Genomic DNA, 22,656 nt, shown 5'->3' with positions numbered 1-22,656 from the left:
ACCTGTGACCTCACGAAACAGCTGCCCACTCGAACTTCCCGCCCGCAGTCCGCTGACAGCCTTTTTTAACCTCCCTCCTCCACCTTCACTGTCGACCACGGACTGACCGACTCACTGCAAGTCTCGTTTGTCTCATTAAGTGCATTGAGATCCCGACAAGCAGGAGGGTTCTGGTTAATCTTTCTCCCCCTCGCAGTAACTCGTGATTTTATCCCAACGCACCGATCTGCAAGTGGAAAAAGAAAAAAAAAATACTAAGGGAAAGGAAAGAAAAAGAGACCCCGGAGCGGAGCAACAAAATCGTTTTCCTTATAAGATAACCAAGGGAGGCAGACAGACAAGAAAACTTGCAGGTCTCGCCAAACAAACCGCCGTGGATGGTCAATGTTCTGTTATCCCATGTAGCAATAAATCTCGCCGTCATTCTTTCCTAGCCCTCTTTGTTTTCAACTCATTACGAGTTGCGCCGATTTGAACCGCTTGTTGTCAATCGGTCTGGTCGGTGCTGGCCCCTACGCTCTCATTTACTTGGGAAAATATGGGTTCTACTTCCTATAATCCCGATGGTTAGTCTCCCATTTCTGTGATCGTTCTCTTTGATCAGCACCCTTTCCGCTGCTTCTCCTAGCGCACCAATCCAGCAGGGAAGAGTTGTTGGCTTCGAGCAGGACGAACTCGATAGGTTTATGCAAATGGCGACCAAGGCGCTTCGGCCTGGGAAGGAAAAGCTGCAAGAGCGAAACGACGACCGTGTCGAACTTTCGCCAGAGTGGTTGTCCAACCTATGGGAATCCAAATCGACTTATCCAGACCGTTTACCCACATACTTGGATATGCATCTCGGAACAAGTCAGCCACTTCATTCCACATTGCTGAAGGGTGTATTCGGGAGGGGCGCAGGAGAAGCGGATGATATCACAACTAGCGAGGGAGCAAAGGGATGTTGGCAGAACAGAAGCTAACGACCTCCTGCCATACAGGTGAACCAAGCCCATTGTCGTCCCCCGTGGGACCCCTTTCCGCGTCGCCCGAGTCGGACCCTTTTATGAGACGCCTCTCTGGGCACACTGAGGACTCGATGAAATACTCTGCAGACACACTCTCCTCGGGCTATGATCATCTTTCCAGGTACGTGGCCGATGGGTGGGGTTCTCCTTGCAGTAGGATCGTATATGCATTTGCGCAAACCACGCAGACAGGAACTAAAAGGAATTTTCTATCGCTCTTCTGCAGGTCTTCTCTGCTGGATCCTGAACATGGACTTGGTCCATCTGGTCTAGATCGCATACGTCAACAGCCATCACGCGTCTTTACCCTTCCGAACATGTCTGCCTCATCGCTCGCACCTATGACCTCACGTAGCCATTCACCTTCACCACGCTCCGCTTCTTCGACCAGAGCCCACCCCTCACGCCTCCCATCGACCGAAGAATTCGGCACATTAGAAGATCTCCACCGCTTCCCGTGCGAATCGCTACATTCGTTTTCCTTTGCCCAACAATCTGAGGAACTACTGAATAATCGGCATAACATCCTGAAAAGGTCAATAGACTTCATGCGCGACCGCTTCGGCTGGACCACCAGCAACAGTGCGGGGCTTGCTGGCGCTCAGGCTCGATTCGGTGGAGATGCTGATACCCAGAGCGTGGTGGACTACTTGTCGAAAACCAGTGTTTCGGGCAGGGATGACCGCTACAACTACGCTGGGTTATCGCGCGGACCTATGACTGGACCTGCGGATGTGGACAGTGGCAATATCTTTGAAAGGGCATTTGCAGAACCCCAGCTTTCCGCGAACCAGTTTAGGGACATGGTCCAGGAGCAGGGACCGCCCGATGCCCTGCGTTCCTCGGGCCAGGCATCAGAAGATCTAGCGTCCCCGCTGAGGACAGACTCGAGGCCGTACCCCAGGCGCGTAAGCATAGAAAAACGTACTTATACCGAGGCTGGCTCTATTACTACCCAGGGCAAGCTGATGGAAACTCTAGCACCCTTCACCGCCACGGACCCCTTATCTCCTACCAGTACCTCGAGTCTAGGATATGGTTTCCCGGTTCCTGTCCTACACACCCACAGCAGCAAGTGGACACCCGCATCACAAGCCGTGTTCAGGACCGAGTCGCATGAACCATGGACCATCTTGGCGGCGAATGACATCTCGTGTCTCATCTTTGGTGTCACACAAGCGGAGCTCCGCAAGCTAAGTATCCTCGAAGTCGTACAGAAAGACCGCAGACAGTGGGTTGAGTCGAAACTGCGGGACCCCACCACTGATGCTGCCGTAAGGGCCCAACCTTCGCCGGATAAGACTCGTGTCAAGCCTGTGAATCCGAAATCGATGGGAATGGGCAATGGTGTAACAGCGCAGCTGCTCAGCAAGCCTCCTTCTCGAGCAAGGGCTCCGAGGAGGGCCCAGACTGATGACGGATACGGCTCGAGCGCAAGGCAGCTGAATCACCCGGCAACCAAGTCCCGAGGTGTACTGCTGTGCGGAGATGTGGTACCTATCGAAAAGCGCGATGGCAAGAGAGGCTCTGCCAGCATCTGGGTGATGGAAAAGCGTGGTGGTTTGATTTGGGTGATGGAGGAGATCCAGGAGAATGTCGCGTTCGTTCGCTGCGATGAATCCTGGAACATTGCTGACGCCACCGGCGATATTGACAAAGTCTGGGGTCAGGGTGCGGCGAAAACTGGAGAACGGATCACGGAGCTGCTTCCTAATCTTCCACCAGACTGCCTTACATCACCAATCGATCAAGGCCTCAGCAAAATCACCGAAAAGAAGTACTTTGCGTCTCGCACATCAGCAGGAATCTGCATACCGTCCACTATCACCAAGGGCGACAGTTCAAGATGCCTTCGAATATCGAGCTTTCCTCATGTCGCAGGCATGATGGTGCTGTCCTCTTCGACTTTGAAAATTGTCAGCTCCAATTCCGTCTTCTCGTCCGCGCTGTTTGGACATGAGCGACCTGAAGGCCTACACGTAAATGATTTGATACCTGGCTTCGACGGCTTGCTGAACGTGCTCACCGAGGAGGAGAGTGTACCGCTGGTTGACGGTCTGGTGATCTCTGAACCCAGCTTCCGGAGAGCGCGCACCCTCTCTATTCTCCGCGATGGCAAATCCAATGTGGCCTCGGTCTTCCTAGAACCATCTGGCCTTGCTGCCGTGCATCGCGATGGCTCCTCGATTGCTGTAGATGTCCAGATGCGTGTGGCCAAGAGCGGTACAATGTTCCCCAAGGCACGAGATGATCCCAATTCAGGAGACCACAGCGACTCGGAGTTTGAAGCTGTCACAGAGCTTGTATACGCACTTTGGGTGACATATTCGAGACATATCCACTCGGCAGCTCCCGCGGCTGGCTTCCCTTCTCCGCCGTCCCGGACAGAAAGCCCGTCTTCTATTTCTGCATCGAATCTGGCTTCCACAACGGCTTCTACTCCTTATGCCATTGGCTCGGAGCGGACATCGGTAGAGACGCACATACCGACCTCTACCTTAAGCCAGCAGTTGAGTGAAGCAGCTTCGCAACCGCTAACAGACAAACCAGTCCAGCCAGTGCCCGAAGTAAGACCGGCTGGTACCAAAGAGATGCCCCAAAAACGAACAATTGCCGATTACATTATCCTCGAAGAGATGGGTCAAGGAGCCTACGGAGAAGTCAAGCTTGCGCGCATGAAGAAGATTCCGACCAAGAAAGTCGTTCTGAAGTATGTTACGAAGAAACGGATTCTTGTCGATACATGGACCCGCGATCGTCGTCTAGGAACGGTACCGTTAGAAATCCACGTTCTGAACTATCTCCGACGCGACGGTCTGAAGCATCCCAACATCGTGGAAATGGAAGGATTTTTCGAGGACGATATTAATTATTACATCGAGATGACGCCACACGGGCTACCTGGAATGGACCTCTTCGATTACATTGAGCTGAAAGCGAATATGGATGAGGCGGAATGTCAGAACATCTTCAAGCAGGTTGTGGACGCAATTCATCATCTCCATACGAAGGCTTTGGTCGTGCATCGCGACATCAAAGACGAGAACGTCATTTTGGACGGGGAGGGTCGGATTAAGCTGATTGATTTTGGGAGTGCCGCCTATATCAAGAATGGACCCTTTGACGTGTTCGTGGGCACGATTGGTAAAAATCCCCTCCTGTAACCGAATATAATAATCCAGAAAGCTGACTTGTTGAAGATTACGCGGCACCTGAGGTTCTTCAAGGCAAATCCTATCGAGGCAAGGAGCAAGACATTTGGGCCCTTGGTATCTTACTCTACACCATCGTCTACAAAGAGAATCCCTTTTACAATGTTGACGAAATCTTGGATCACCCTCTTCGAGTTCCGTTCTTGCCCTTCTCGGAGGATTGCATCGACCTAATCCGGAGGATGCTTGACCGAGATGTGGACAACCGACTGACGATCAGTGAAGTTTTGGAGCATCCATGGATGATTGACAGTTGAGCACTATGCAAAAGAAGATAAAATGCGCCGTGGCATGATACATTGGATGATATTGTGCAGCTTTTCAGACATCGCACGCCCGCCTATGCAGAGACTTGGTCTTTCTTAATCTTGCTTACACTTCCGTGACGTTGAAGATGGTGATAACGAGCAGCGTATGCGACGACTCCAGATGCAATGGAGTTTATGAATGAAAATGATGAAAATGGATGAAGTCGAGCAGGATGAAACGGTTCAAGGGCATATAGGAGCGTGGGGGGAACTTGTGAATTGGGGGCACGAGACGGGACGGGAATCATTGGGAACGGATGATAACGAAAATGCCTGAACAGACCGAGAGGCCCGTGGGTCATTTGTATAGAGGTTTACGGAGGCTGAGATACCCCATTGTCATCTTGTTATGCTCTTTTGGTTAGACGATGTTTTTTTTTCTTTTTCTTCTTTGTTTTTTGCATTTACTTGGACCATCTTTGATACCATGCATGGCCCGGGGGTGATGAGAATTGGCAGTACATGCATATGAAAGATCCGATATACCCTCAGCAGTGGTGTTATTTTCTTTTTCCTCTTTCTTTGACACGCCGAGTGTCTTTACATGTTTTTAAGCCACAAAGAGCCAGTCTGCAGTTTAGATTAAGCGGGCACGAATAGAGAGACACGACCAATTCATGCACTAAATCAACCAGTTACTTTCTGTTTGGTTCCAGTCGTATCCCACATGGCGCGAGGATCTCGCCGGGCTTGCTTACCTTACCAACTGCGGGGGTGGAAGCGGGGGAAGAAAAAGCCAAAGACTAGTGCTCTTAAAAGTAATAGTCTAGCCATAGCTATACTAGTAGTTAATCTATAGTCTAGTAGTCTAGCCAGTGAGTGAGAGTGTGAGACAGTCGAAACTCGTGGCCGTCAGCCGCCTGAGAAACTCCGGCGGTGATCCGTGATGTACTGTGAGATCACACCAAGAGGTAATCAGTCAGTCAAATAGTTACTCATTTGAATGTCTTTTCCTAGCAGAATAGTGGCCAACAAACACACAATAGAATGTGAATTGATACGTAGACTATTTCTATACAATAATTAGGGAGCTATGTATGTCCCAGATAAAAGTAACACTACCTATCACATAACCAAGAGGAATCCCATCAATTAGTTTGAATGTGACAAAAGTGGATGGACCCGAGGATGTGAGGGGTGGATATTAGTATTACTGTAGTAGTAGATGGATGGATGGGTGCCTTCCTAGTTTGGGGCGAATTTAGCCGGCGAGTCTGACCTGTCAGTCAGGTACGAATTCGATACCTCGATTGCTGTGAGGGTATACGGTGTACGGTGTAGAGAGTTGTATCTATCTATCTAATCTATTTACCTATTCTGCATGTATCTACTCTATCTTCCCCTTACCTATCGACCCCGTGAGTTCAATATGTTGGTTGATTATTCGATACATTGATTTCTCTACCCATATTCCATTACTACTCTCTTTCTCTCTTAGTGGTGGCGTTATCCACTGTGTATGTGAGAGGCGAACAACAACAAGATAGAATACACCCTAGGCAGCAACACAATATCCACCATCCATCCATCCCTTAGATACTACTAGTAGACTAGCACTGAACAGGATAACTTAGTGTGGGGTGGAGACAAGAAAACACGACTGTTTTTTCTGTAACTAACTAACAATCACTTGTCTGTCTTACTGACTTAGCCACACCACTCCACACACACCAAAATTGCACTATCATTGGGTCACAAGAAGGAACAAACCCGACCAGGAACGAAAAGCCGTTTTCCGCCATTCGGAGCCCCGGTCGGGTCGGGCTTGGGCCCTTGTTCTTTTGTGCTGTGTTGTGGTGCTTTGAAGTGTACCGTGGCATGGGGAGTGGTGTTCTGGGCTCTGCTTGGTGGGTTTTAAAGTGGGTTGTGTTTTCTTTTGGTGGGAGTGGAGAGGGGAGAGGAGAGTTAGAGAATGGAGGTGGACAGGGATTGGGTTCTGGAGAAAGGGGGGGGGGTTGTTTCTTCTGTTTTCTTTTCCTTTTTACATTCACTTATTTCTCTTGGAGAGGCGTTTGTGTGTATGTTGTGGGATGTTGACATGGGATGGTGTTTGTCTTTTTGCCTCGTTTAAGTATCCATGGCAGAATCAGAGGATATGCTGTTTCTAGGTAACTGCATTTTTAAGACAAGGAACAAGGAAGAGAGAGAGAGAGAGCTAAGCCAGTCTATAACACCAGGTACTAACTACTAGTATAATGGTTATCAATATTACCATTCTTTCCCAGTCGTTTTGCATACCGATCGTACAGTAATGATGCCCTTTTCCCGCCATCCTTATCTTTTGACAGGTGAACCTTTTTCTCGATTGATCGGCTGACTTGAACTTCTGATCTGAGGGAGTATATCCATGAGACCGCCATTTCTTATCTGCCCTTTCTCAAAAGATGAATCAGAAGCCATTGTTCAAATTTAATTGACCATTCACTGATCGGAACAGACGGTAAAGAAATAAAATGCCGCGTGTTGGATTGACTCCGCCGGGAACCACCGCCACCGCCTGGGAGCCAAAAGTGGGGAATGAGAAACAGCGCTAGTCTAATCGATAAGTTCTGGCAGGAGAGAATGGAATGTCTCGATAAGCCTGTGGGGTAACTCAGTTACTACTTACTAGTCAAAGTAAACTCAACTCACGTCTCACGGATTGAACGGACTATTGAACGATCCCCCGACAGGTACGGTATTGTTCGGCAAGTCCCTCTTCCCACCGACTGGTTATGTGTTGCTCAGAATGGGGAACAGTGGCTGCTGTGAATGGTCCAATCCAGTAAGCTCGCCCGCTCCGTTCTCCATTGTTTCTGTGGTGGCCATGCAGGCCATCGAGTCTCCACGCTCCCTTAGCCTTTTTTTTTTGTTTCGGTGTTATTCTTCTTTTCTACTGGTGGTAGTAAATTAGTGGCAGTGGTGGCTCTGTCCGTCAGACTGAATTGCCTGCTGTCCGATAACTGGCTGTCGTCTGACTTGGCCAGCCTTACGTGATTTGTTCCCCCCCTTCTGTCTTCTTTCTTGCTTGCCTACTTGCCTGCTTTCTTTCTTCTCCCATCAACTACTACTATCTTCGCTGTTCGCTTTCCTGCAGGGTCTTCCGTTTGCGTGTAGCCTTTTACCTTTTCGTGTTGACCACTGTGGATGATGCTTCGGTGACGTCTGTACGAAACCCAGTGTTCTTTTTTACTTGGAGGGAAATCCAAAGCCTGTGCCGGCCACCCGCAATCGCTGCCACTTCTCCGGGGTTACGCGGTCTCCTGTCCCATGGTACCATCGTTAACACTCCTTAGCCGAGACACTCCCCCAACTTGGTCGCTTGTTTGTCTGCTGCCCTCATCCTCTCCATTTCGCTTCCTCTTCGCTCTCTCGACAAAACCTGTCCGTCCGCAGGATCGGGGTTCGGCGTTTTTTGCTTCGATCAGGGCGATAAAGGTGTTATCGCAGTTATCGCTATCTCGAGAATCATACTTGCGGAACGGCTGGCGGTCTGGCTTCATTATGACTGTCTAAGACTGGATTACTGCGACCACCTGTGCTTGTCGCTGCCACGAATTGTCCCGGCTAGCTGTTCGACTGCCTACAAACCTTCTGCATACCTCTCCGCCTTCTCCGAAATACCGTTGAGATATTTGTGATCATAGGAGCCTCGGATCTAGATACCGCAATTCCGTCATGGCTACCGCATTTCCTGATGAAATCAGGCCTTCGCCTGAAGCGGCGTCGCCGGCGAGCCCGGCTTCTTCAACTGGGCAGATCCCTTTGGAACAGCCGCCCAAACTCAAGGGACGTCACAAGTTGCTCCAGAGCCTGCAGCGCATCTCGTCCAGCCCGAGTCTGACCAGACGGGGCCGGTCCCATTCTACGGGATACCGTCGTGACAACAAGGCCTCTTTGTCCTGTGTGTCCCTCTCCCAATCCGCATATACTCCTTGTCTGGGTAATGGAAGCACCTCTCAACTCTATGGCGGATTGAACGCCCGTCCAATTACCCCCGGTGCTGCTGCCTTCCCAGTAGACCACGATGGAAACCCTCGAATCCGCCTTGTCGGTTCCGACTCGCCCAATGCGCGGACAGTGCCATTGCCTACCGATCTGCGACCGGGATCCCGTGGGTCCCCGTTGGGAATGGATGCAGCTGATCAGACTGCCACGGCGCGGTCGACCCCCAAGCCAAAGAAGGTCTTTGATTTCTGGGGCAACATGCCGGATGAGCTGAAGATGCGCATTTTCCAGTACCTCACCCCGAAGGAGATTGTCCGTTGCTCTGCTGTTTCGAGGGCATGGAACAAAATGTGTTATGATGGACAGTTGTGGACCGAAGTTGACACGACAGACTACTACCGCGATATCCCTAGTGATGGTCTTGTAAAGCTTATCACTGCCGGTGGGCCTTTCGTTCGCGATCTCAATCTCCGGGGCTGTGTTCAATTGAAGGATAAGTGGAAGACTGACGGCGATCGCATCACCGACTTGTGCCGAAACGTCGTCAACTTCTCGTTGGAAGGATGCCGCATCGACACTCAATCGATCAACTGCTTTCTCTTGCGCAACCCCCGACTGGAGTATATCAACTTGTCTGGCTTATCGTCTGTCAGTGACTCTGCCATGACGATTATCGCACAGTCCTGCCCTCAACTTCAGATCTTGAATGTATCCTGGTGCACCGGCGTTCATACTGCGGGGCTAGAGAAGATTGTCAGCGCGTGCAATAATCTGAAGGATCTCAGGGCGAGTGAAATTCGCGGTTTCGACGATGTCGAATTCGCCGTACAACTTTTCGAGAAAAATACCCTGGAACGCCTGATTATGAGTCGCACCGATCTTACGGACGAGTGTCTGAAGGCGCTTGTGCATGGTCTTGACCCCGAAATGGATCTTCTCGAGGAACGCGCGCTTGTCCCTCCGCGACGACTGAAACATCTAGATATCCACCAGTGCACGGAGTTGACAGATGACAGTGTTAAGTGTCTTGCCCACAATGTGCCGGATCTGGAAGGCCTGCAGCTCTCACAATGCTCTGAGCTCACCGACGAATCTGTTATGGCGGTGATTCGGACCACTCCCCGCCTGACACACCTCGACCTGGAGGATATGGAAAGGCTATCCAACCATACGCTTCTCGAGCTTGCCAAGTCCCCGTGTGCTGCACGCCTGCAACACCTCAACATCAGCTATTGTGAGAGCATTGGTGACATTGGAACCTTGCAGATAATGAAGAAATGTCCTTCCCTCCGTTCCGTTGAAATGGACAACACCCGGGTATCCGACTTGACCCTGATGGAAGCCAGCTTCCGCGTGCGCAAGCGTGGCTACGACGAGAACCTTCCCAAGATCGGCCTCCGTCTGGTTGTATTTGATTGCGCCAATGTCACCTGGGCCGGTGTAAGGGAAGTCCTCTCAAGCAATGCGTATCTCCCGCGCGCTACACGCAAATCCATGCAAGCAGTCTCGGTTGTCACCCACACGGTAGATCCCAGTCAGTCCACGACCGTGATTGCTTCCTCTATCACACCTCCGCCGCCGCCACCCGTATACCCCAACGAAATTATCCATCTGAAGTGCTTCTATGGCTGGCAGCCGACCGTGGATGAGCACAACAAGCGAGTCCTCCGTGGTGATCTTATGGCTGCGAGCAGGCTAGACCGGAAGTGGGCCGAGTACATGATGGCAACCGAAGAAGCGGGTGCTCCGGGATCTGGGGTGAGAAGAAGACGGCGTCGAGCCCGTGAAGCTGAGAGAATCTATAACGAAGACGACGAAGACGCAGCTTTCGGTGTCGGGTCTGTCACTACACTCGGGGCAGGAAGACGGCGACACACCGAAGGCGGCGGCACAGGAGGCTGCAGTGTCATGTAAGATGACTACTCGTCTGATGGTCGATCTTGCGAGAGAAAGTGTGTTTGGAGCGATCACTCGTTTCAATGTTTGATTTACTAGGTTCTGGAAACCTTGCCCCTCATGTACCAACGTTCGTCTCGCCCTGTTGGGTAGATGACCGCTGGTATCGCATGCTGGGTTTGCAAGCATCGCTCTACTGGGGCATGCTATGAGATATGACATGATGATTTCGCGACAAGTGCCAGTCACTTAGTCGGCCCAGAGATATCGGGAGCGTTGACTGCCCTGACAATCCGGGTCACCACTGCGCATCTTTCGGGTGTTCTGGCGAGTCGGTCTGCCATCGATCGACGTGTATTTCTCGTTCATCTACTGTACTTAGAAGGATGGCGAAGCCGGAGTTGGTGAAAGCATCCACAAACAATCATTTAGATTCGAACTGGTTCTTAGCATCTAGCCTCTAGCGTTCTACTGTAGAAACTCGGATCGTTGAAAACACTTGATCATTGGGTATCGTATAAGGGCATAGCCGCACACTTCAATGAGAAAGGCCCAGGAAAGAAACAGATAAGACATGTAACTCCAACTCCAGAAAATGCGTTCACGCTCAACCAGCCCAGACACAAGGCAATTTCACATCTCAAAGAAACCGCCATCACTCTCCTCGCCATCATCATTGCCCGCATCCCGCATGACATGATCCTCAGCAGTCGATCCTCTAGTCCTCTTCCTATCATCCGCCTTCCTGGACCTGTCCTTACTCTTCCCAGTCTGCGACGAGGACAGTCCACGCTCCTGGCTCTTCTTCGCCTTCTCACCACCCCTTTGACTTCTCTCCTCCTTCTTCCGATCCTTCTCTCCAGCCTTCGCCCCAGACTCCAACTTCCCATCCCTCAACATGTCCAACGTCCCATCCTTCATACACTTCTCCACCACATGCCACATCGCCGGCTTATCCGCAACCGTCGCATGCACCATTCCAAACCGCGCATCACCGTCCGAGTCAGCGCCATCGCCACCATCCTCAGCACCCTCTCCCTTGACCTTCTTCTTCTGCTCCGCGTACAAGGCGATATACTTCTCATCCAACGGATAGTAGATCGTATAGTTCAAGTTCACACGAGCGACTCGGAGCTTCCCGGCCAACGAAGCAAGTTTCTTCTCCTTGGTCTTCTCATCCATGACATCAGGACCGGCACTCGAGACTTCTTTTTCGCGGCGCACCAGCCGGTTCACGTCTTTGGTTGCGGTTTTGCGGTCTACACAAGCAGATTCCGAATTAGCAACAGCCCCATATAAAATAACAGCATAGCAGAGGATTCTCTGGAAGAGAAGGGAAAAGCATACCCAAAAACCTCACAAAATGATACTTCTTAATCATCTTCGACCGATCCCTCCTCTTCAACTCATCCTCCAATTCCTTCTCATACCCCGACAACGCACGCTCTTGCACGATGCGCGCATCAGCCGGCAAATCCGTCTTGTTGAGTAGACGCTTCACATCCCGAATCCGTTTCTTGAGCTCGTTGACGGACGGGTACTTGTGTTCTTTCTTAGGGAGGTGGATTTTCTTCCGCGGACCTCCTCCGGGCGCTGTTGCTGCTGCTGCATCTGCATCGTCGGAGATATCGTGGGATTTGCGTTTTCTGTCGGCGGGGGCGTACTCTCGTGGCATTGTTATCTCGGGTCCTTTTCTCTTTCCGGGGTGCGGTCTGAATGAGAGGAAAAGAAGGGGGAGGCTGATGGTAAATCGTCTGCAATTATTTTTAATGGAATATTATTTTGAAAAAGTGATAATGGTCGGATCATCTATCGGGCCGGGAAAAAAGCTGCCCCGGATTGCAGGAAGACGAGATTGGCCAATCAGCGCGGGGATAGTCCCATGACGCGCGCCGCATTTCAAGGATATGGATTGAACTACTGTTCCTCTTACACTTCGCTATATCATTACTACCTTGCAAAGGCAGGAGCAGGGACTACTCCCATGACTGTTGTCTATTTGGGCTAGACGGGTCTTCCTGATGTACGATTGATATTTTGAAACCAAAAAAAAAAGGAATAATCCCCCACCGATGGGCAGTGACAGATCAGATTCGCGCGGCTGAAATCACATCTCAGTTGGTGACCGGTCCAGTCGCATCTGCGACGAAGCCCTCCCAGCCCAGCCCAGCCTAGCCCAGCCCCAGTCCCCAGTCCAGAACACAGGGGCGACGGCGGCGTAAGAGTGTGTGAGTGTGAGAGAAGTGGGCACACAACAAACCACACAGAAAAGCGGACAGATCACAAACCCACACCATAAGTTTCCCTCCCCCCCCAAAAAGGAAATATCAGGGGGAAAAAATAAAATGGAAAAAGCCATCCGGTGGTCCCCCACCTCCACGACAGGCGAACAACGCTTCCTCTCCGTGGACGTGACGGGCAAAGCCTTCCGACTGTGCAAGGTAACTTCATATGAGCGGGGAGGCCGTCTGGAGCATGAAGAGCTAGCGACGCATACGAAAGTGCCCGCGTTCCGGGCATTCGATTGGTCACCGGTGGATGAATCGTTAGTCGCGGTGGGCCAGTCGTCCGGGGATGCGACGATTCTGCGCATGAAGAGCGATAGTCAGGAATCGTACTCGTTTCCGATTCGACATCAGCGGTACTGTAATGCGGTTGCGTTTAGTACGCATGGGTTGCTGGCTGCGGGGCTGGACCGGGTGCGCAATGACTTCTGTTTGAACATCTGGGATGTTAATCAGAGGTTGGCGAGTAAGGCTGTCAAGGGGTTTGTGGAGCCGTTGAGGAAGTTGGCCAGTTCGGAACCTATTACTAGTGTCAAGTTCTTTAGTGATCAGCCGGATACGTTGGTTACGGGGGTGAAGGGGCAGTTTGTGAGGATTTATGATTTGAGAGGTGAGTTTTTTGTTGTCTCTTTGATTTCCTAGTGGGGTGGGTGGTGGGTGGTGGGTGCTGATTGATGAAACAGAGGGACCTGGAAACCCGTCGCTGCAATTTCCCACGCGCTGTGTGCATAATGTGGCTATTGACTGGCTTGATGAGAATTATATCGCCTCTTGTCAGGCTACTAATGATCCGACTATCTGTATCTGGGATCGGCGCATTGGGTCGCGCTTCATTACGCCCGCTGTTGGGCCGGCAAATGCCCTGGAGACGAGCCAGCTGGGCCCGTCGCTGGAATTTGGGAATGTCATTGCGCCAAAGTCGACTATCTGGAGTTTGCGCTTCTCCAGGACCAAGAGGGGCTGTCTGGGTGTGCTGTCCAATACGGGGCATTTCAAAACCTACGACATTGTCAAGGAGTATCTGGACGAGGAGATGCGCTCGTCTATGGATGAGACTCTGGGTCAGGGCTCGGCGAGGAACTACCCCGAGCAGATCTACACCAAGCACGTCAGAGACGTTGTTACGCCGTACAACCATCCGTCTCGGGGATACGATGAGAAGGACAGGGTTGTGGCATTCGATTTTCTTAATATGAGTCCGGGCAACGAGCCCAGCGCCATTACGATTTCCGGGAACGATGAGGTGAATATTCTCACTGCGAAGCCTCCAGCGCCACCGGTGCGGCTTTCGTCGCAGGGAACTTTGATATGGGGCACTTCGGATGAGGATTCTGATTTCCGAGCGATCAATCCTCAGTCCAGTCACGGGTTGAGCATTTCGGAGATGGTGGAGGAAGTCCGCGAACGAGCAGTGTCTGATTCGAATGGGCAGTCTTCGCAGAAGGGACGCCGGGCCGGCAATCGGCCAGCCACGCCTTTGTCGAGCCGTGAGGCGAGGGAACATGCCTTGTCGTTGGGGACCTTGGGCGGTCAACTGCCTGTAAAGGATGCTCTAACTCTGTTATCGGTGAACCGGTTTCGCTGCAAAGAAGGCTATTTGTTTGACGAGGCACGGAACAAGAAGATTCTCGCTGATGACCCATGGCTGCAGAGCTTCTGGGATTGGGCTGAACGTAAGTGCGGAACCGAGTATTACGGGATGTACTAATTGCAGTAGGTGCGCGCTCCGACTCTAGCAATGAATCTATGATTATCAACGGGCTGGATCTGAACTACCTAGGCGTTTACGATGTCTGGAACAACGATTTAGGTAGGTAGCCTGGTTTCCTGGAGTACGTGCATGGCTAACTCCAACAGGAGAGAGTCTCCATAACCGACGAGTCGGTGGCAACCCGGCATCCGACATTCACGAAACCATCGTGGAGCTGGTTCAAGATCAGCTCAACCTCCCCGAGACGAAAGGCTGCGAGACCGAATACCCCGAACATCGCCGGCTGTGCCTGAGACTTTGCGGCGCAGCGCAATCGCACCGGGAGCTTGAAGAGTTGGTCAAGACATTGTCCGCTGACAAGCAACACACCAAGGCCGCTGCGCTGGCCATGTTCCAAGACGAAGCGAAACTCGCGTACCTGGCTTTGCGGAGCCACGAGCCCACCCAAGCTCATAAACTCCTCGCCATGGCCATTGCGGGAGCCGCGAAAGGCGACACCGACTCAGACTGGGAAGACACTTGCGCTGAGATTGCCAAGGAGCTCACCGACCCCTACGCGCGAGCGATTCTCGCGCTCGTGAGCAAGGGCGACTGGCGTTCTGCCATTCAGGAGACCACTCTTCCGCTCAGATACCGGATCGAGGTAGCGCTGCGCTGGCTCCCGGACGACGATCTGACAAGCTATCTCCACGAAACCACCACCACTGCCATCCAGCAAGGCGACATCGAAGGCATCCTCCTAACTGGACTCAACCATTCCGCCATGGACCTCTTCCAATCCTACATCAACAAATTCCACGACATCCAAACGGCCGTACTAGCAATGAGCCACACTGTCCCCCGCTTCATCAACAACTCACCCGACCGCGCACGCTTCGAATCCTGGCGCGAGACCTACCGCCAGCAGATCAACGCATGGAAACTGCAACTCGAGCGCGCACGCTTCGACGTCGGCTCCCGCAAGTTCGCCGTCACCTGGGACGGGCGCAAACTGGTCGACCCGCCCCGCCAACAAGTCAGTCTCACCTGCAACTACTGCACACGACCGCTCACGCAGCACGACGCTTCCTCACAACTGACCCCCTCGGTGACGGGCGAAGTCACACACCCAACGCCCGGCAATCCCCTCGGCAGCGCCGCCATGTCCGGCACAGTGTGTCCACGCTGCGGGCGCCATATGCCGCGGTGCGGAGTATGCACGCTATGGCTGGGAGCGCCGGACCCGATGTCCAAGGCTTGTTTGGCGGCAGATGCGGCGGGACGACGGCCGTCTGAGACGGAACTGATGCGGAGGTTTATTGTGTTCTGCATTAATTGCAACCACGGGTTTCATGCGCATCATGCGCGGGAATGGTTTGCGCGACATAAAGTGTGTCCGGTGGCGGAGTGTAGTTGTATTTGTGATCGGTGATCCTACTTGGGATGAGTATAAGGACGGGATCAGGTTATGAACTTGTTTGATTCAGAGGGATGCGTTTTGTGATATACCCATTTCGCGGTGTTTGATAGTTTATGTTGATGCCTGGGGTATAATTAGAGATAGATGGGCGGGAAGAATTAATAGTATATTGAATCATCATTAACTGTACTATTGTTAACTGTACATCATTCATGTGATAGAGTGAATAAGATCGTGAATGAGATAGTAGATATCAGTGAGCATAAGTGGGCCCGCGGAGGTGGAAAAGTTCCGCCGAGCCCCTCCATCTTCCCTCCGCACATCTCGTTGACACTCCATCCCACTTCATTCTCATTTCCAATTTCCCAGTTACGCTTGATTCGCTCTCTCAGAAAGTAATCATGCCTAAAGGTCGTCCTCCCGCCAGCCGCGCCGTCACGGTATCGAAAGCACTGAGCCTGCTTCTCCGCCACGCCGCCGAAAAAGAAGGCCTCCCGATAGATGCGCAAGGCTACGCCAATGTATCTGATGTGGTGCGTCTTCCACAGCAGAGCCATACTCCAAGAATAACTTCCCAACTAACATCAAATCTGGTATACAGCTAGCATGGCGCAAACTCAAATCCCTCAAAGTGACCTTCCCGGAGATCGTCGACGCCGTCGCAAACTCCGATAAGAAGCGATTCGCGCTGCTTTACACACCCTCCACAACCCAACCTACACCAACCGCTACAGAACCAATTCCTACATCTACATCTACAGACCCCAGCACAGAAACCAACCCTGAATCACAAGAATCCACCGACACAACCACCACAACCACCGCCCTCGCCGCAACCACCACCGACCCCAATCCCTCCCACTACCTCATCCGCGCCACACAAGGCCACAGCATCAAGACCGTCGAAGCAGCGCACCTGCTCGAGAAACTCTCCCTCTCGGACAAAGATAAACTCCCGCGCACCGTCGTCCACGGCACATTCCACTCCGCATGGCCAGCCATCTTCTCCTCCGGCGGACTCCGCTGCATGGGCCGCAACCAGGTGCATTTTGCGACGGGACCAGCAGTGGAGGATGTGTTGGCGGGGAATGCGGTGGCCGCGCCGGGACAGGTTATTTCAGGGATGAGGAGGGATGCGCAGGTGTTGATTTATGTGGATTTGGAGAAGGCCTTGAGTGCGGGATGTCCGTTTTGGAGGAGTGAGAATGGGGTGGTTCTTAGCGAGGGAGTTAGTGTGAATAAGGATGGGGATGGGGATGGGGATGGGGATGGGGGAGAAAAGGTAGTGCCGTTGGAGTTTGTGGACGTGGTGGTGGAGCGCAAGATGGGCAAGATTTGGGAACGCGGACAGGTGGTGCAGGAGTGGCCGTCGGAATGGGCGCAGAAGGGAGGGAAGAAGAAGAAGGGGGGTCCGACGGGAAATCATCATTCTTAATTTCATACGTAGTTAGTATGTGCATATAATGGTGGATAAATCGTATGCAACCATCAGGCAATTGATCAATCCGGCGTGGGGAATCATCTGAACCAAACATTGACATACATCCGAAGCGTGCGGGGAAAACCATCGGAAAAGTCCATCCGATCAGAGCCAAAGAGGGCTTTCCGACCAGCGACAGCGAATCCGGGGGATCCATTTAACAATCACCCTACTAAGTAAGTAGTACTTAGTACTTAACTAGTTACTACTATATAAACCACCAAACACCACCATTCATCTTAGTTTAACCCAGCTAATTCCCCTCAACTCTCTCCCCTCTCTTATACCCATACACCCCTCATATACACTACACATACCCCTCAAAGAACAAAATAAAAGAAAAAGGTATCCAAAATGCCGCGCTTCGACCCCAACTTCACCGACAACGTCATCAACAGCATGGGTCCAAAAACGACACCGCGCTTCCGCCAACTAATGACCGGTCTAATCCGCCACGTCCACGACTACGCACGCGAAAACGAACTCACCGTCGATGAATGGATGGCCGGCGTGAAGCTCCTCAACTGGGCTGGTCAAATGAGTGACGATAAGCGGAATGAGGGACAGCTTGTTTGTGATGTTATCGGACTGGAGTCGTATGATACCCTTTACCAAACCCCCTCCCCACAAACCTATACTAATAAGTAATCTATGAAAAAAACAGCCTAGTAGACGAAATCACCTACACCCTCGCCTCCGAAGCCCCCGACGCCCCCACCGCAACCGCCATCCTAGGCCCATTCTTCCGCGCCGACACACCCTACCGCGAGAACGGGGCGAACATTGTACTGACCCCGCCGCCCAATGGCGAAGGCGAAATGGCATTCATGCACGGCCAAGTCGTGGACTTTGAGACCAAGAAGCCGCTCGTCGGCGCCACGGTGGAGGTCTGGCAGGCTAGTACGAATGGGTTGTATGAGCAGCAGGATCCCCAGCAAGAGGAGTTTAATCTCCGTGGGAAGTTCAAGACAGATGAGCAGGGGAGGTATAGCTTTTATTGTTTGAGGCCGACGCCGTATCCGGTGCCGGATGATGGTGAGATCTCAATCATTATCATTGTTTATGGTGGTGGCTAATGTGACTGTTGGGATAGGTCCCGCTGGAAAGCTGCTCGAGTTGATGGATAGACATCCGTTTAGGCCCGCGCATATTCATATCATCGTATGTATATCTTTTCCCCCAGTTTTTACCTGGTTGGTTAGCTGGTGGGTATGGTGCTAACAGGAATGGGGATGGCAGGCTACATACGACGGCTACAAGCCCCTCACGACGCAAATTTTCGATTCCAAGGATAAATACCTCACTAATGACTCGGTGTTTGCTGTTAAGGATTCGTTGATTGTGGATTTCGTGCCTCGCAAGGATGATCCTCAAGCTGGTCTTGAGTTGAACTATGATGTTAAGTTGGTGCGGGCACCGGCGAACTGATCTATTTTACTTTCATAGTATATATTATTCGTTTATCTATTGCTTGTTATGATATGTGGTAAATTGTATGGTATCAGCGATTGTCTATTATATCTGGAAGTTGATGTATTCTTTCGATGGTTTAGTACTATGTAGAGTGATTTGGTCATGTTTCGTAGTGTAGCTTCATCGGATATCTAAGAATACCAATTCATACTCTATGTATAGAATTCACATGCTAACATCTCATCCAATTGACTACAAAGTCTGCACAAACCCCCCAATAAGCCCTCCCACCTCCTCCGGCGCCTCCACACAATGCCAATGTCCCACCCCCCTCAACACCTCCAACTTCTTCTGCGCACTCGACACCCCCGCATGAATATGCTCGCACCCCTCCATCGACGCAGACTTATCCTCCTCGCCCGCAATCAGCAAATATGGCGCCGTGACCTTCGAGTACTCAATCACCGGCGCATTAGCGATCGCCAGACACAGCGCCGCGTAACCCTTGGGGTTCTGTCCGATGATCAATTCACGAATGAACGACTTGACGAGTGCAGAGCTGCGGGAGCCAGTTGCTCCGTTGGGGATGGTGTTTGCCATTGGTTCCATGCCGGCTGGGAGAGATATTAGTTTGATGACTAGTTTGCTTGCTTGCTAGTTGGTTGGTTGGTCCTGCTCTCACCCTTTGAGACTGTCTCGCTGCGCTGCGTCATCACCTCTGCGAGCTTCTCGGACGGGTGGGTAGGTCCGATGGCGACGACGCCTGATATGCGGTCGCTGTATTGTGCGCCTAGCAGGGTTACTACGAGGCCGCCCATGGAGTGGCCGACGGCCACTGCTTTGGGGACTTGTAGTGCGTCGAGGACCCCCACGACATCAGAAGCGATGGAGGCGATGCTGATGGCGTCTCCGGTGTATGTGGATCGGGCTGAGCCGTAGGTATCGAGGGTGATGCAGCGGTGGTTACTTAGGTATGGGAGGACCGGGAAGTAGTAGTTCTGCGATGAGCCCAGGCCGTGGATGAAGATGATGGTTTGGCCGGTGGCCGGAGCACCGTCCGGGTGGGTATCGGCGTAATAGATTTGGTGGTTGTTGACGGCGACGGTCGGCATGGTGTCTCTTCTGGTTTGGATTTCCAATGGATTGTGAAAGGTGAGAGGGGGGAATGTTGAGAGGGGAGATGATTGCCGGAGATGTTCGATCGATCGGATATGCATCTAGCTCTTCTGGCCGACGTCATGTGCGGGGAGGAGCTGTGGCCTCAACTTTTTGGCTTCGCTTTCCACCATGACTTTTCCTTTCCGATATTCATCTTTCCTCTCAGTGCATCCGCTGCATGCCAATACAGCTTACCCATATTCACCCTTTCTCTCACCGTGTTGAATCCGTCGGATCGACGGCTTCGTGGCGGGGAGGCAAGCCGCCCGCTTATCACCGCCCGAGCCGACGAGGGGCGTCGCTATCCGACAGGCGGATCGCCTTCGGGTCGGAAGCGCTTTGTTTATCTGCCATATACTATAAAGTATTCGTTCGGATCACACGGCATCCAGCGCAACCAGTGCTTGCTCGAATTCTTCATCTATTTCGAATTCATGCCCGTATTCTTCGAGAAGGAGTGCCGTGTCGTCTTGGAATGAGTCGGCAGTTGAGGGGTGGGGTTGGTTCTCCGGCTTATCGTGCAACGCAGCTTGATCGGGCGTAGTAGCATCACCGGCCTCTTTGATGATATCCTCATCATAAAAGATAGAACAATCAGAGAACTCATCCTCCTCTTTAGCCCGGACCTGCTGTTCACCCTCATTTTCCCCCTGCTCGCAAACCGTAGTCTCATCCCCATGATCCCCGCCCTCACCCTCCCCCTCATCTCCAGTATCCAAACCCGAATCCAAATCCAAACCATCAGCCTCAGCTTCAGCAGCATCAACAACGGCCTCCAAATCCTCCAAAAGATCCTCATCCACCTCCGTATCCCCACCCTCATCTACCTCTGTATCCCCACCACCATTAATGCTCTCCCCCTCCTCCCCATCCTTCCTCTTAATGAAATTAAACAACAAAGGTTGACTCGACGGCGGCACCGGCGCATTCGGATCCGGCAATCCCATGCGCCCCAATCTCCTGCGTTCCTCTCTATCGCGCGCCTCTTTCTCCGCTTTCTTCTTCTTATTCGCGACTCGTTTCTTCTCCTTGTCGCGCAGCTGCTGGGCGCGTTTCTCGCGCTCCTGTTCGCGCTCAATGCGCGCGATCTGTGATGCCGTGAATTGGAAGCGTTTGTTGCTGCGCTGGTACCGGCGGCGCACGGTGCGGGACTTTTCGAGGATGATGCGCTTGCTGGGGGAGGAGGGCATTTTGGGGGATGGTCGGGGAGTGAGGAGAAGACATTTGAGGGTGAGGAGGCATGTCTTGTCGTAGAGGGAGGTGGGGAGGTTATTGTGGAGAGGCCATCGGTGTGTCGTGGGTATTATCGATTGATGTTGTTGATTATAGTTTGTATGTGCTCCGTAGTTGGGGTGGAATGCGGAAGGAGGCCGCGACGGGGATATGTTGTGCCGAGATTGGATCACCGCTTGTTTACCCCGTATTGATCTATCTTGCTCATATTGTTGTCTGCTTTGTTTCCATGCACTATTGTCTCGCTCTATTCATACTAACTTCCATTCAGCGACTAACTCCACCTTGTCTAGAGTGTTCATCTACAACTTCGAATCCCTCGCCGGATCCCAACTAACAGGCGCATACTCCGTCGTCTGCAACTCCTCCATATCCTCCGCGGACAACTCGAAATCAAACACCTGCGAGTTCTCCACGATTCTCGACTCGGTCACCGATTTAGGCAGCGGCACGTATCCCTATACACACACCCCCGCGATTAGCATCTTTAACACCCATACACAAAGGAAGAAAGAAAGAGACCTCACCTTCTGCAAACTCCACCTCACCAAAACCTGCGCCTCACTCTTCCCGTACTTACTCGCCAACCTCCTCAACACCGGTTCCTGCATCCTCTTCGCCTGCACAAGCGGCGCATACGCCTCAACCACCACTCCCCTCTCCCTCAACCAACCCACAATATCCTCCCGCGCACACCACGGATGAATCTCATACTGCCCGACGGAGATCTCCCCGCCCCCTCCGCCCCGAATATACTCCTCCAGCTCCTCTAGATGCCGGATCCCGTAGTTCGATACTCCCAGCGAGCGAATCTTCCCTGCTGCTTGCGCTTCGACGAGGGCGCGCCATGCGCCGAGTCGGCCGCTGCGCCCGCCGTAGGGGGCGTGGAGGAGCATTCTACATTATCCCCGTTGTTTATTAGTATCTAGATGTAGGTTTGTATAAAGGGGGTGGGGAATAGACGTACAAATCGATATACCCCAATCCCTTGGCAGCTGCTAGACTAGACTCGATCGCTTCTTTGGCTTTCTCGTAGGACATGTGCGTGGTGGGGATCTTGGTTGTGTAGAAGATTTGCGAGCGCGGGATGTTGGAGCGGCTGATGGCGAGGGCGCATTCGGCTTCGTTGTTGTAGAGTTGGGCGCTGTCGATCTATTCGTGTTTTCCACGTTAGTTCAAGGGTGAGGTTGGAGAGGGGCTGGGGGGTGGTGTTCGTACGTGACGGTATCCGAGTTCCAGTGCTTTGAGGGTTACGGATTCGGTGACGTCGGGGGGACTGTTCAACGAGTTAATTGATGAGGTGGCTCGGGTTGGTATGGTAAGGGTGAGTAGGGACGCACGTTTTGTAAACCTATGCAATAGATACACAGTTTAGTCGAGAACTTCTTGACCCGGAGATAAACTAGATAGGAGGGATGAAGAATACTTACACCATATCCGAGAACAGGTATCTCATACCCCGAGACCATTTTCTTGGTTGATTGTAGTGAGAGAGCCATTTTGCTCAGTATACCCTGTTTCTATTATTCTTGGTGAGAGAAAGGTGTATGCAAAGGTGATTCGGAGCAAACGCTAGACTAGAATGCCAATTACCCAACAAGAAGAAATACGAGACTAATTTATATGC

General features: G+C 52.0%; 10 protein-coding genes across 10 annotated transcripts; 5 read left to right on the top strand and 5 right to left on the bottom strand.

Moving 5' to 3' along the window:
- Window positions 1-695: 695 nt before the first annotated feature.
- BO87DRAFT_372665 (uncharacterized protein) lies at window positions 696-1,005 on the bottom strand. Its single transcript, XM_025622346.1, has one exon. It carries the CDS (start codon window positions 993-995, stop codon window positions 816-818), a length of 180 nt encoding a protein of 59 aa, XP_025484012.1. The 5' UTR covers window positions 996-1,005; the 3' UTR covers window positions 696-815.
- A 73-nt stretch (window positions 1,006-1,078) lies between these two features.
- BO87DRAFT_298590 (serine/threonine-protein kinase) lies at window positions 1,079-4,476 on the top strand (the record flags this gene model as incomplete). The annotated part of the gene is made up of 3 exons (XM_025619064.1): window positions 1,079-1,128; window positions 1,234-4,151; window positions 4,208-4,476. 3 exons carry the CDS (start codon window positions 1,079-1,081, stop codon window positions 4,474-4,476), a joined length of 3,237 nt encoding a protein of 1,078 aa, XP_025484011.1.
- A 3,391-nt stretch (window positions 4,477-7,867) lies between these two features.
- BO87DRAFT_128404 (F-box domain protein) lies at window positions 7,868-10,824 on the top strand. The gene has a single exon (XM_025618028.1). It carries the CDS (start codon window positions 8,185-8,187, stop codon window positions 10,366-10,368), a length of 2,184 nt encoding a protein of 727 aa, XP_025484010.1. The 5' UTR covers window positions 7,868-8,184; the 3' UTR covers window positions 10,369-10,824.
- Window positions 10,772-12,099, bottom strand: BO87DRAFT_325417 (Efg1 domain-containing protein). Its single transcript, XM_025620107.1, has 2 exons — window positions 11,698-12,099; window positions 10,772-11,609 (listed from the first exon to the last, which is right to left on the bottom strand). Exons 1-2 carry the CDS (start codon window positions 12,023-12,025, stop codon window positions 10,984-10,986), a joined length of 954 nt encoding a protein of 317 aa, XP_025484009.1. The 5' UTR covers window positions 12,026-12,099; the 3' UTR covers window positions 10,772-10,983.
- A 232-nt stretch (window positions 12,100-12,331) lies between these two features.
- On the top strand, window positions 12,332-15,897 carry BO87DRAFT_455282 (uncharacterized protein). The gene is made up of 4 exons (XM_025628626.1): window positions 12,332-13,245; window positions 13,319-14,308; window positions 14,353-14,445; window positions 14,493-15,897. The coding sequence occupies exons 1-4, from the start codon at window positions 12,696-12,698 to the stop codon at window positions 15,755-15,757; spliced, it is 2,898 nt and encodes a 965-aa protein (XP_025484008.1). The 5' UTR covers window positions 12,332-12,695; the 3' UTR covers window positions 15,758-15,897.
- A 181-nt stretch (window positions 15,898-16,078) lies between these two features.
- BO87DRAFT_349731 (tRNA 2'-phosphotransferase) lies at window positions 16,079-17,230 on the top strand. The gene is made up of 2 exons (XM_025621041.1): window positions 16,079-16,278; window positions 16,347-17,230. Exons 1-2 carry the CDS (start codon window positions 16,147-16,149, stop codon window positions 17,178-17,180), a joined length of 966 nt encoding a protein of 321 aa, XP_025484007.1. The 5' UTR covers window positions 16,079-16,146; the 3' UTR covers window positions 17,181-17,230.
- A 209-nt stretch (window positions 17,231-17,439) lies between these two features.
- On the top strand, window positions 17,440-18,743 carry BO87DRAFT_372659 (intradiol ring-cleavage dioxygenase). The gene is made up of 4 exons (XM_025622345.1): window positions 17,440-17,821; window positions 17,890-18,260; window positions 18,319-18,386; window positions 18,465-18,743. The coding sequence occupies exons 1-4, from the start codon at window positions 17,580-17,582 to the stop codon at window positions 18,651-18,653; spliced, it is 870 nt and encodes a 289-aa protein (XP_025484006.1). The 5' UTR covers window positions 17,440-17,579; the 3' UTR covers window positions 18,654-18,743.
- A 147-nt stretch (window positions 18,744-18,890) lies between these two features.
- Window positions 18,891-19,750, bottom strand: BO87DRAFT_382536 (alpha/beta fold hydrolase; the record flags this gene model as incomplete). Its single annotated transcript, XM_025624611.1, has 2 exons — window positions 18,891-19,252; window positions 19,321-19,750. 2 exons carry the CDS (start codon window positions 19,748-19,750, stop codon window positions 18,891-18,893), a joined length of 792 nt encoding a protein of 263 aa, XP_025484005.1.
- A 423-nt stretch (window positions 19,751-20,173) lies between these two features.
- On the bottom strand, window positions 20,174-20,986 carry BO87DRAFT_298290 (uncharacterized protein; the record flags this gene model as incomplete). Its single annotated transcript, XM_025619052.1, has 1 exon — window positions 20,174-20,986. One exon carries the CDS (start codon window positions 20,984-20,986, stop codon window positions 20,174-20,176), a length of 813 nt encoding a protein of 270 aa, XP_025484004.1.
- Window positions 20,987-21,289: 303 nt separating this feature from the next.
- BO87DRAFT_372657 (aldo/keto reductase family protein) lies at window positions 21,290-22,604 on the bottom strand. Its single transcript, XM_025622344.1, has 6 exons — window positions 22,460-22,604; window positions 22,370-22,380; window positions 22,248-22,305; window positions 21,997-22,181; window positions 21,557-21,926; window positions 21,290-21,487 (listed from the first exon to the last, which is right to left on the bottom strand). Exons 1-6 carry the CDS (start codon window positions 22,526-22,528, stop codon window positions 21,332-21,334), a joined length of 849 nt encoding a protein of 282 aa, XP_025484003.1. The 5' UTR covers window positions 22,529-22,604; the 3' UTR covers window positions 21,290-21,331.
- Between the last annotated feature and the right edge of the window lie 52 nt (window positions 22,605-22,656).

Source organism: Aspergillus neoniger (genome assembly GCF_003184625.1).
Source record: "Aspergillus neoniger CBS 115656 unplaced genomic scaffold BO87scaffold_3, whole genome shotgun sequence".
NCBI classification, from domain to species: domain Eukaryota; kingdom Fungi; phylum Ascomycota; class Eurotiomycetes; order Eurotiales; family Aspergillaceae; genus Aspergillus; species Aspergillus neoniger.
Note: the sequence above shows the minus strand (reverse complement) of the source record. Positions and strands in the feature narration are given on the sequence as shown.